The sequence below is a fragment of the Culex pipiens genome, chromosome 2, assembly GCF_016801865.2.
Source record: "Culex pipiens pallens isolate TS chromosome 2, TS_CPP_V2, whole genome shotgun sequence".
Taxonomy (NCBI): Eukaryota; Metazoa; Arthropoda; class Insecta; order Diptera; family Culicidae; genus Culex; species Culex pipiens.
The window spans coordinates 132,785,038-132,798,618 of record NC_068938.1 but is presented as its reverse complement, the minus strand read 5'-3'; the positions used below and the strand labels follow the sequence as shown (position 1 = coordinate 132,798,618).

Sequence of the window (13,581 nt, the reverse complement as noted above, 5' to 3'; positions counted from 1 at the left end):
TAATAACCACTCACCCAAGCACACAAACAGCGACATAAAAGAAATAAAAATGAGCATGCAAAAACAAGACAGCGCGTCCGCGTGGTCAGCGCACTAATCTAATTTAATTTCTCTCAGTTTCGTTAGAAACTCAATATCAAGTTGGGTTTACTTTCAAAGCATCCTGCAAAATTACTTTCCTCAGTAGGACCCACTTCTAAGTAAATTTCATTTCTATTTATTCATTTGCTCGAGTTACTCGAATCTCCTTGGGAGGGTCTCACTTTCCCGAGTCCTCACAGAAGTGTGTAACTCGCTTCAGTGAAAGGACAAACGACATCTTTTCAACTTTAGCAACTTCAGCAGCAGAAGCACTGTCCACATTCCGAATAAATACACAGTTTCTGAAATGAAATTCCACCCCCACTTTGAGCCTCAAACAAGCCAAGAAGGACACTCAATTTGGTGGTGGAGGTGGAGGAGTTGGAAAGGAAATCTATCCAAAACAAAAGACTCTTGGACTGGGCCCCCGAAAAACCAACATAATAAAAGTTTAATGAATCTTTTATTGCTCTTTCGTCTTCTGGGGACAAAACGACAGGACATGGGACACAGGACGACATGATGATGAGAGGAACTCGGAAGGAAGCATTTGGACTTTCGGTTGGAATGGTCCATGGACTTGGAAGCAATTAGGCACTGGTTTTGTGGCGGAAGGTTTTTCATTTGAAATTTATCTTTATTTAAGTGTGTAGTGGGTTGATTGGGTGGTGATTTTCTTTTGTAACAAAATGTTGCACTGAGATAACAGATTTTTTGCAACTAATTTAAAAAGCTGAAATATCAAAAATAAAATATCTTATTTTCAACATGATGCATTTATAGTTACAGCTTCCTGCCAAATGCTTTTAAATCTTTACCATGAATTTTTATGAGAAATATTTATTCATAACTGTGCAGTCCGTTCATCCAGGACAAGGTACCTAAGGCACTTTTCTTGTCAGGCAATCGCAAAGAAAAAATGTTCCTTATTCTTTATCTTAGAACTAATTCTCAGCACAAGGAAACGACACGTCAAGAACTAACTTTACTTCCTCTCTCAAAGGCATCTGTGTGTGTGTTTCTTTTCCATTTTTCCTAGCTTTCACTCTTAAAAAAAGAAAATAAAATTCACCTTACTAGGAGAGCAGAAAACTCCCACCTACACACACATGGACGAAACGTAAACATCTCATGCATTATTCATTTCACTTTACATTTATTGCGTTATTTTTTCATTTTGCGCAAATCGCTCCCGGGTACTGAATGTGTGTAGTGCACAGCACACATAATACTCGATGGTGGCTGTTTCTAGTTGTGTGCAGTACATGACTGCACTAGTTTCTCCTAGACGTCCAGGAGGAGTGGTACAGAAGATTGTTTTGCTTTTCTCAGTTTTAACTAAACAACATAATATATTATAAATAATTAAACCCAAAGAATAATTCTGTGCGTTTTGCAAAATCGGCTTTCATTTGTTTTATAAAATCAAACCATCCACATTAACGACCCCCGGGTCTTTTGTGGTCTCTATTGCAAATTTCTGCTCGAACCTAGGAGTCCGAAGGCTTGAATAAGGAGAGCACCCAAACCTCTTTCTACTCCAAGGAACCTTCCACCCCAGTGTTTGAACTGACGACCTTCGGATTGCGAGTCCAGCCGCCGCCAGCGATTCCACCGGAGTAGGTTTGGTTTGGTGTGTTGTTTGTACTTATGGCATGGAGACGACTCCTTCACCTGGAATGACTTAACGGCCTAACAACCAAGGCCGGGACCGACATTTTACTTCCTCATCCGATGGAAGGTGTATTCCTATTGTAATAGAAGCCAATTTGCTGGTCCTTTAAATTGGTCCTTAAAATCTTGAGAATGGATTTTCTGATCATGATTCCTCGATTTTTTATTTAGGTTTTTATTACTTAAAGTTGAACTCCCAAAATACATATTGTTTTTAAATTTCAGGAGATTGAAAAAGGCATCTTTAGCACCAGAGTTTATGATGCTGTAAGAAGATTTTTGGGGAAATCGAAAATTTTATCAAACAAAATCACAATTCACAAATTTGCAATTGAAAGTAACTTAACACATACTTTGATGAAATGCACCGTTTTAATGTGAATAGCACGACAAAAAATATTTTCGAAGAGCTGAGATATTTTTAATAAAGTTGCATTGTTTTTTTTTTCAGCTTGTGAACTTTTTGCAAAACTGATTGTAAAATTGTCAATTTCAAAGACATCGCGAGTCCAAAGGCCTCGAGAAGATTTGACTGGAGATCGAGCCTAAATCGAATCGAAGCTCAAGCCAAAATTCTCACTGGGTTAGGGCTAATAAGATGACATTGAAAAAACAATCATATAAATAATCAAAATGGCGCACTTTATAAAACAATTTATGAAGTTATTTTGTATTGAATAATAATTGATTGTTTTTTTTTAAACAGATTTCGTCATAAAGTCTGGTCCAAAAGTTGCGGTTTTTATTCCCCTAAAACATATAAACAATCGGAATTTTGTTTTGTTAAGGCCGTTGGAAATATGTTTTAAAGTTTATGTCCTTCGACTCTGACCGAAGTCGTGAAGAGGGGGAGGGGGTGTCAATTCAATTCAATTGGTGTGTATTAGAATTTAACAGTTGAGCAGTTCTCTCAGATTTCAGTCATTCGATTTTTGTATTTTTTAATCCGACTGAAACTTTTTTGGTGAATTCGGTATGCCCAAAGAAGCCATTTTGCATCATTAGTTGCCCATATAAATTTCCATACAAATTTGGCAGCTGTCCATACAAAAATGATGTACGAAAATTCAAAAATCTGTATCTTTTGAAGGAATTTTTTGATCGATTTGGTGTCTTCGACAAAGTTGTAGGTATGGATACGGACTACACTGAAAAAAAATGATACATGGTAAATTTTTTTTTGTGATTTTTTATTTAACTTTTTATTACTAAAACTTGATTTGCAAAAAAACACCATTTTTATTTTTTTATATGTTTTAGAGGACATAAAATGCCAACTTTTCAGAAATTTACAGGTTGTGCAAAAAATCTTTGAGTGAGTTATGAATTTTTTAATCAATACTGATTTTTTCAAAAAATCGAAATATTGGTCGCAAAAATTTTTCTAAAATCTAAAAGTACCTTTGTGAAATTTTGATAAAGTGCACCGTTTTCAAGTTAAATCCATATTTAGGTTACTTGTTTTGAAAATAGTCGCAGTTATTATTTTTTTTTAAATAAGTGCACTTGCCCACCTTTGAAAAAAATATTTGAATATTTGAAGAGCTGAGAAAATTCTCTATATTTTGCTTTATTGAACTTTGTTGATACGACCCTTAGTTGCTGAGATATTGCAATGCAAAGGTTTAAAAACAAGAAAATTGATGTTTTCTAAGTCCCACCCAAACAACCTACCATTTTTCAATGTCGATATCTCAGCTTATGTCGATATCTAACTTATGGTCCGATTTTCAATGTTAAAATATGAAACATTCGTGAAATTTTCCGATCTCTTCGAAACAAATATTTTCAAAATTTTTAAACCAAGACTAACATTTTAAAAAGACGTTATATTGAATCGTTTGGCCCTTTTGAAATCTTAGTCATGATTGAAAATTTAGAAAATTTTGTTCTCGAAAAGATCGGAAAATTTCACAAATATTTTATATTTTAATATTGAAAATCGGACCATTAGTTGCTGAGATATCGACATTAGAAAATGATGGATTTTTGGGTGAGACATCAATTTTCCTGTTTTTAAACATTTGCATGGCAATATCTCAGCAACTAAAGGTCGTATCAACAAAGTTCAAAAAAGCAAAATCTAGAGAATTTTCTCAGCTTTTCAAAAATATTTTTTTCAAAAGTGGGCAAACATGTGCCTTAATTTAAAAAAAAAATGAAAACTGCGACTATTTTCAAAAAAGTTACCTAAAATGGCTATACATGAAAATGGTGCAATTTATCAAAATTTCACTTGGGTACTTTTTGATTGCAAATTTGATTTCAAAAAAATGAAGTTGAAAAATTTCTGCGACCAATATTTTGATTTTTTGAAGAAATCAGTATTGATTAAAAAATTCATAACTCGCTCAAAGATTTTTTGCACAACTTGGAAATTTCTGAAAAGTTGGCATTTTATGTCCCCTACAACATATCAAAAAATGAAAAATTAAAATAGTGTTTTTTTGCAAATCAAGTTTTAGTGATAAAAAGTTAAATAACAAATCATCAATTTTTTTACCGTGTATCATTTTTTCCAGTGTAGTCTGTATCCATACCTACAACTTTGCTGAAGACACCAAATCGATCAAAAATTCCTTCAAAAGATACAGATTTTTGAATTTTCATACATCATTTTTGTATGGACAGCTGCCAAATTTGTATGGAAAATTATATGGACAAACTAATGACGCTAAATGGCTCCTTTGGGCATACCGAAGGCACCAAAAAAGTTTCAGCCGGATTAAAATATACAAAAAATGAAAATGAAGAAAAAAGACCGATTTCGTAGAGAATTGCTCAGATCTGCTCCAGGATGTTACATTTGCAATCCAGAGATTTGGCGAACCTTGCAACTGAGATCAATTCATAAGCCATTACAGGGAGGGTACATGTTGCTAAGTTTAAATTTTGCTAGCTGAGTGCTCTTTTAGGGAAAATAAATATTAAGAAAAAACCCTAGATCTATGAGGGGGGTTTAGTTTCAAAGTATTAACTTTTAGGAAAATTTGGATGGAAGTAGCGCACCCTGCAGATAAATTGCGTTTTCACACATTTTTTCGTTTCTTTTTTCATATTTACTCCACCTTTATGTTTCAATGGGTAAATGTTGACTAATTTTGCTCATTTTTGTCCCAGAGTGCTTAAAAAGCTAAACAAAGTATTAAAAAAAAAAAATAAAATTGTTATCTATAACTCTAAAAAAACTAATTGAATTTATATGTCATACTGCAAAATATTTGGAAATTTTGATTGGTTTGGATAAAAACAACAAACATAGTGCACCGTTTTCCAATTTTCATTGCATTGTATTGTATTTGGTTGCAAAAAATCATTGATATTCAAAAAAAAAAACTATATTTTTCACGATTATCACAGTCCAAGTCGAACCCGCTTCTTACAGGTTCATTTCCCACGCGAAAAATATCTCAATTAAACAGAACGACCCTGCTTCGACAGTGATGTTGGTGCTGGTGTGGTACCACAATCAGCCGGTTTCAATCGCGAAATGGGCACCCGCCATTCTGTATAATTTCACCCTTAATCCCGTCCCTTAAAAATATCCGACGAAAAAGAGACCATCAGGCACCCGCATGTTGTAACAGGAGGCCATTTTCCATACGTTTTTGGTCGTTTTGAGAGGCGCGAAACTTGTTTTAACCCTCGGCAATCCAAGGCTTTATTTATTGTCGAAGGTGAATATTGAAAAGTTTCTTTATATCAACTGCATACACAATGTATGTATGTATGTATGTATTACACATTTTCAAAAGATTATAGGAGCATAAAAAAAGCTTGAAGGAGAATTTTTCAAGTTTGACCTTGCAGGGTTAAAAGCGCTCCTCCCATTCAACATCCTTCTCTGCAGCATATTCGATAAGAAGATATTTCAGGGCGCCCACTTTCCAACCAGTAGCAGAAGCTTTTTCGCGACCGGGGTGGAAAATCGTACTTCTCAATTATAACCTTCCACCCTCTTATCGCGAGGTTTGGTCGGCCACATCACATGCAAAAAAGGCCTCCTCGCCCTCTTGCGTGGGAAGGAGGGAAGGTGGAAATCAATTTTGGTCTCGCTTTGCCCGTATCAACCATTCACCCACCCACACACCTCCCCATTTGGTCGGTGGGCTTTCTTTGGGAGGCCTTTTATCACATAATTTTGATACTGTGTGGATTTGATGATGTCGAGTCGAGTGAGGAGAGGTTTGTTCATTCGTTGGGCGGTTCTTTTTTATTCTGCTGGTTGGAGGGCGATGAGATGTGGGCTCTTCAATGGAACTCAAATGGTGGAAAAAGCAGTGGGGAGTAATTCACCTAGTTGTAGCTTAATACACTGCTTACTTTATATAAAGTAAACTGGTGTTAAAAAGCTTATTTTTTTCCTCTTTGTCATTTGATTATATTTTTTTATTTATTTAATTATAGCATTAATTGTGACAAATATGCAACAAATTAAAAAGTAACTTACAAAATATGAAAACACCAGATAAATGAACATAACATTACAAATCAACATAGAAAAAGCCTGAACTATAGAACCAAGTTTTTCGTTTAGCTTTGCACGACTCATTTTATCAATTGCATCAGAGCAAACCATCAAAAAACAGTTTCTTAAACGTAGCAACTAAAAAAGAACATTCTTGATTTCGAACAAACATATATATTTTGACACGTTGGCTCAATTCTTAGAGTAGATTAAGATTCAGCCAGGTTTGCGAATAAGCGAGCGAGCCACAATCCGTGCTCGCTCATTCATGAGCATGAGGACTTAACAGGTAGCTCGTGCTCGCTCATGCTCAACGCATGCGCTCGCGCTCAATTAGCGCTCATCAGCAAATCAGGTAGATTTTTAGTATTGTTTATGAATCTTGCACAGGCCAATTGGATTGCCACTTTTGAAGATAATTTCATCGCGAAAAAGGGACATGAACTCATCAAAGTTGCATTGGTAATTTAATGTTGGTTAACCGCGGTAAATTCATCAAATTATTCGTTGACGTCGAACTATCAAAAATTGATCGCGATGAATTGCGGGGGATACTTTTCTACCACAGTTTTTTGTGTGATCAATGTGGTAATGGTAAATTTATGAAACTTTAATGTTGTCAGCCTATATATTTTTTTTCAGAGTTTGATAATTTAGAAAACTAGTTTTGATTAATTTCCCGACAAATGAAAAATGGCTGACACGCAAGTAAAGTGTCTTAATTTGCTAAGAATTCCAGACACTCTTTTAAGCTTATTTCACTTTCAAATTTAGAGTAAACTGTCAAGGAACGGAATTTTTAGGTCTTAAATAAGCTGTAAATAGGATGGTAATCGATTTTTTTTATATTAAAACATGTTTTTACGTGTCACTCTATTATCAACTTTTTTATATTAATCGAATTATTTCTACACAGTAAAAAAAGTGTACATTTGGAAGTTGTAATTTTGTAAGGTTAAATATTACCTCTTGAATGTTATAATTTTACCTCGAATTAGACTGAAAAAGTTGCATTACACCAGAAAAGTGGCAAAATTACACATTTTCAGTAGTAAAATTATGCATTTTTCTAACATAAAAGACGTACTTCCCAGATGTAATATTTCTATGGTTTTTTTACTGTGTACAGATCTTAATGTAACACCTTAACCCCTTAACTCTGACTCCAAAACAAGTTTCAAAAAATATGACAAATAATTTCATCCAATATTATTAAGTTAGCCTACACAGAAAAAAAAAATCATGGTAATATTTCATCTGGGAAGGCGTACATCTTTTATGTCAGAAAAAATGTGTAATTTTACCTCTGGAAATGTGTAATTTTACCACTTTTCTGGTGTAATGTCACTTTTTCAGTCTAAATTGAGGTAAAATTACATCATAAAAGAGGTAATATTCAACCTTCCAAAATTACAGCTTCCAAATTTACATTATTTTTTTCTGTGTATTCAAGCCTCCATTAAAAAAAAAACAACCTCGAAGCTCTACTGAAAAAAAAAGTTATTATCGTTTACCCGTTACAGGTAAAAAATACCGCTCATTTTGCTCAATGAGCAAAAATGAGCGCGAGCGCGAGCAATGAGCATATTCGCTCATAAAATAAATGAGCAAACACGAGCACGAGCAAACGTGAGCTAGCTCGTGTCGCGCTCCTCCTCAAAAATGAGCGAAAAATGCTCGCTCATGAGCGGATGAGCGCTCAAAATCGCAACACTGGATTCAGCGGACATTTTTCATATTATGTAAGCCCTTGATCATTTTCGAAGAAAATTTATCATCACTATAAATTATTCTGTATTAAATTTAATTTAACGAATTTCAGCACCAAAAGGAATCAGCATGTGCCGGTTGTTGCCTTCTTGAAGCCACTGAAGGAATTTTTGATCCAAATCAATTGTGCTTTAAAATTTATATAATTTTGTGGCACAGTCATTGACGTCCTAGTTGGCAATCATTGATTAATGACGATTTCCATAACTTTACAAGGAATGGGATAATCGTTACCAAAAGGAATCAGCATGTGTAGGGCACTATTCTAAACAACTTGTTGTAGGAATTTTGTCAAAATATTGAAAGCGACGCAAAATTTATATCTTTGAACGAGAAATCATGACAATGAAGGAAGTCTTCGCGTTAAGGTGTACCCTTACATTTTCCCATGAAAATTAGGTATATTTAATTAAATATTTCCTGACTTTTAAATATATAATTCTGAGATTTATCAGCATTTGTTGTACCGGATCTATTCTTTCGAAAGCATCATGGCGCACAAAATTTGACTTGCGCCTTTTCGAGATATTTGAGATTTAAAATTGCATGTTATTTACCTTAAAATGGATGTAACTTTTGACCCGAAAGGCTAAAGATAATTGTTCGCAAACAAAAATGTTGGGTTTAAGAGCTCTAAAAGTGCTAAATACATCACTTTTCTCTAAAACTTGACCCTGAATTGCTATGTTAAAAAAATAACGTTCTTGAAGTGAAAATATATTTCTAGAAAATTATTTTTTTTTAAATTACTCTGATCGTGAACCACCCTAATTTTCAACCAAGCCAAAAGTTGCTCCTTCCCATTTGCAACCGCTCCTCACTCAAAACACCAAAGCTTTAAAACTATTTCCAACCATTTTTCCACTTAACCACTGTGCATTAGGGTTGTCCAAATTCTGATACCACCAGGTGCTACCTCCTGAAATCAAAAAGTGATCACTAGACTAAATTTTAAAATTTGAGCTCATTCTGACCATGAAATCACCTCCCTGTAAGCCCTTGAAGTTGAATAGGGAATATTGTGAAAATGTATGGCGAAAAGCTACTGTTTCAGATTTTTATCTGCTTTTCTCGCACATAGGATCTTTAGTAAATTTGTAACAACTTTCCCGAAAACACTATATTTTTAGGGATTATTTTCCGAAATGTTTTTACGCAACCGGCTCTACGGAGCTATCTAAGGACATTTAAATACCTGTTGCCTATTCTTCTTACGGAAAACGTTCAATTTGAAACTTCGATAAAAAAATAAAAATATTTTTTTGTGAAAGTTTTATTCAACGATAATGATAATCGGGTATCAAAATTGAATGCTGATTGGTTGATAAAAAATTCTGCTACAAAATTTCGCATATAACTTTACCTTTTTACTTTTTATTTCTCTTTAATTTGAAAGAATTTATAAAATTCCCAATTGAGAACCGATTATCCTAAATTTCCCTCGAAAGACGAATACTTTGGTAGAAAATTGAGGTCTTAAAAAAATTACTTGGCTTTGGTGCAATGATTTGGCTCAAATTTTGGCCATCGACCAATTTTTGCATGTAGGGTGCTCAGAATATGGGACTTTTTTTTTATTTTAGGACTCTGATCCAAATATGAGCAAAATCGGTCAACATGAACTCACTGATTCTCAAAAGTGAAGTTTGCATGGGAAAAATCGAAAAAAAAATGAAAAATTGAGATTATTAGAATTTTTTGCAATTCCGATGTGAAACTGTCAACTTTTCCTGTCATTCTGGAGAAACGAAATGGCATACTTTTCTCTACCAAGAATAACAGAATGGAAAGTTAATACCTTTCTACACCAGTGCTGAAAAGTACTACTTTTCAGCACTGTAATGGGTGCTGAAAAGTTGAACTTTTCATCACTAGTATCGAAAAGTAACATTATTCAATATTTTCTGGTTTGAACGGTGAATTTAATAAATAGGTACATGAATGTTTGACATAAAATTTCATACTACACAGCAAAAAATCCGATGGTAAAATCGCATGCAAAAGCATGCACATCTTCGTCAAAATAAACACTTAATATTACACACTGCATGTAAAAATTTTGCAAACACAAAAAAAAGTTGCAACCGACGGGATTCAAACCCAGTACCAACAGTAAGGACTGGCGCCTTAGCCCACTCGGCCATCAGACCGATGAAAAGCTGTTAGGATAAATGCATATATCAGCTTGACATTTTGGTCAAGTAAGTTTCCCATACTGATAGGCTACATATTTCAGGGTGTAAAATTACATAAAATAATGCAATATTTATTTTACACCCAGCACTTTTACACGCAGCTGGATTACTACGTTTTTAGCTGTGTAGAAGCGTTTTTCGAAATGGAAAAAAATGTTGTAAGCAACTCGTTGCAAAACTTGATTTTTTCAGCACTCGTCGTATTTATGTTCGACTCGTGCTGAAAAAATCTTCTTTTTGCAACTTGTTACATAAACTACTACACAGCAAAAAATCCGATGGCAAAATCGCATGCAAAAGCATGCACATCACCTTCGTCAAAAAAGACACTTAATATTACACACTGCATGTAAAATTTTTGTAAACACAAAAAAAAACTTGCAACCGACGGGAATCAAACCCAGCACCATCAGTAAGGACTGAGGCCTCAGCCCGCTCGGCCATCAGACCGATTAAGAGTGGAAAGGATAAAGGTATATATGAGCGTGACATTTCGGGCAAGTAGGTTTCCCATACTGATGAGCTACATATTTCATGGTGTAATATTACACATAATTTCATAAAATAAAGCAAAATTTATTTTACACCCAGGCCTTTTACACGCAGCTGGATTACTACTTTTTTAGCTGTGTATTTTAAAACTATGTCGAACATACCAAAGCTTTAAGTTCGATCCCAAAAAGTAATTCTAAAAGTTTTTAACGATTTAAAACAAGTTATTTTTAACCCAAAACCGTTTTCCGCTTGTGGAGTAAGAGGTATTTTTTTGGGCAACCTAATGTGAAACTTTTTGCAAATCGGATTTTTTTGGTGATACAGCTGTTCGTTATGATTAAAACTTATGAGAATAAGGATCGTGTAAAATCTAGTAAAAAAACTGTTTGCTTGGAAAAGCAATGATTTATTGGAATTATGATTTAAAAAAATTCTAAATTAATGTTTGCAATCCAAAATGTATTTTTTAAAGAGCATTTTGTGTAAAAAAAAAAACAACCGGACCCTAAGATGACAGTTTTCGTGAGTTGCGCGTATTCACCGACAGATGGCAAGTGGGCTTCGTCGGAGTCCGCCCATCAAATACGCAACTCGAAATTTGCATAGAATTTTTTTTTTCGTTACGGCTTTTGCGGCACGCTCACTCCAACTGTTCTAGACTAGTATTGGAACGTGGCGTATCTCTGAACAAGTTTTTAAAGAAAATGATTCCAGAATGATTATTTTGTCGTTATAAACCAAAACAAGGCAAAAACTATATTTATTTAAACTATTCGCCGTTTTCAAAAGTTTGGCTAGATAATATCGAAGGCCGCCATCTTAGGCCCACTGGGCCCACAAAACGGGGTACGCTCAGTTTGTATGGGAGCTGTCAATATGCTCCCGGGCTGAAAAAAAAAAAATTATTAGTTCAATTGCGTTGATAAAAAATGAAACGTTTGTAAAATTTTGTACTTTCGTAGTATAATTATTTTCAACTTTTTGAACTCAAGCGTTTTATTAAAGAAAGCAAAGCAAGCTTTTATCATACTAAATCCTTAAAAGTCCTCATTTTCTATATATGTACGAAAAACCATGGGTACTATTAAATAAATCGTCTGCCTGTGTGGATCAATCGGACCGCGCACTGGACTCACAATCGAGAGGTCGCTGGTTTGAATCCCGAGGCGGACGCAAAAAATTCTAAGTGTAAATATAGGTATTCGGTGCCCTCTCCCCGTGCCATACTTTCACACTTAGGAGACCCGGGAGGCGGAGTCTTGTCGCAAAAAGAACGATACACACCTGTGGAACCGTTGACGAAACCGCAAGGTTTAAGAGGGCCACATTATAAGGTGTTACGTCGATTCCGTTTTTTTTTTCTATTGAATAAATAGAAAAAAGTTAAATTTAAAAATAATGTTAGCACTGCCCTTTTCAAGCAGTAGTTTTAATTTTGTTGTTTCTGTGCTAAAGAGTAAAATAGTAAAATAATATATAAAAATAATCACTGTCCAACAACTTCGCCAAAGAAACCACAATGGATTTTTTAAATTTTTGAATATTTTTAAAATATTTATTCAAAATTTATTTTCCATTTTCATTTATTCAGTCAAAAATAATATTGAGTGTCCAATCACAATCGGTGACTTTTCACGTCAATTTTAAATACTAGCAATTTCAATTAATAAAATATGGTAGCTTTCGCTATTCAGTGATTTCAAATGCAGGAGAAATTTTCGAATGTTTGTTACCATGACCGAGCCACGTAGCCCAGTGGTAACGCTTCCGCCTTGTAAGCGGTAGATCGGGGTTCAAATCCCAATTCCTCGGACCAACACAACTGGTGATCTTTTCCCTTCTGGATTCGATTGCTTAGTAAAGGGAAGGTAGTGTATCGTCACAAACTGGACCTTATCACGACACCTTAGGGAGGCGACCTATGGAATGTTAACATTAACCTTAACATGTTAACATTAAGTTGAGAATGAAACTGCCACTGAATCCGCTTTGTAAATGCCGGCCCCGATACTCTTCAAGGGTGTTCCCTTCAGGAACTGGGAAAGATTTACTTTACTAATTGTTACCATAATTGTATGAGCAGCTGTCAAATGTGTCTGAAAACTTAAATAAATCAAGCAAAACAATGAAAATGAGTCAATGTCGAAGTGTAAACAAGGAGTCTACCCTGCTCACGTCAGTTGATATTGTGGCGCACCGCCGCGCCTTTCTGGCATCACTGCCAACCACAGATGAACTGTCATTCTCAACCACGTTTTCTCTAGAAGTAATAAACATTAGCTGTTAGTTTTCCCTAAGCAAAACACGCGTTTATTCTCGCCTCCGGAACCGTCTTCGAACTCTGGGATCTCGACTCGTTCCCACATTGGTGCGAGAAGCTTCCGTTGGTCTTACTCGGTTTACGTACCGCGATCAGGGAAGATATCGATTGCTCTGTCGCCGAGATGACTTACGGACAGCCGCTACGGATTCCCGGTGAGTTCTTGGAGCCATCAACGAAGGAGATGTGCCGCTCAGAGTTTGCGAAGCAACTGTGTCGTACCATGCAGCAAGTCAGCCCGATCCAAAACTCGCATCACGCTAAACGATCCGTTTTCGTCCCGAAAGACCTGCGAAGCTGCAAAAGTGTGTTTGTAAGGATCGACGCAGTGAAACGACCTCTCCAGCACCCGTACGAAGGACCCTTCCAGGTTATCGAACGACACGAGAAGTTCATGGATGTCCTGATAAATGGCCAAAAACGAAGGATTACCATCGACCGCATCAAGCCCGCCTACGTCTGCAACCAGGAGTCGGACGAAGATGATGGAAGGACGAAAGTTACGCCATCCGGACACCGCGTTCGGTTCCTGGCGTAACTGGAGGGGACTATGTGGCGCACCGCCGCGCCTTTCTGGC

General features: G+C 35.7%; 1 protein-coding gene across 1 annotated transcript; it reads left to right on the top strand.

The window, feature by feature from the left end:
* Positions 1 to 13,127: 13,127 nt before the first annotated feature.
* On the top strand, positions 13,128 to 13,541 carry LOC120424535 (uncharacterized). Its single transcript, XM_039588702.1, has one exon. The coding sequence runs from the start codon at positions 13,128 to 13,130 to the stop codon at positions 13,539 to 13,541; it is 414 nt and encodes a 137-aa protein (XP_039444636.1).
* Positions 13,542 to 13,581: the final 40 nt, after the last annotated feature.

Coding starts and splice junctions, on each gene's coding strand:
- LOC120424535 (XM_039588702.1), top strand. CDS start 13,128: ATGACTTACGGACAGCCGCTACGGATTCCCGGTGAGTTCTTGGAGCCA.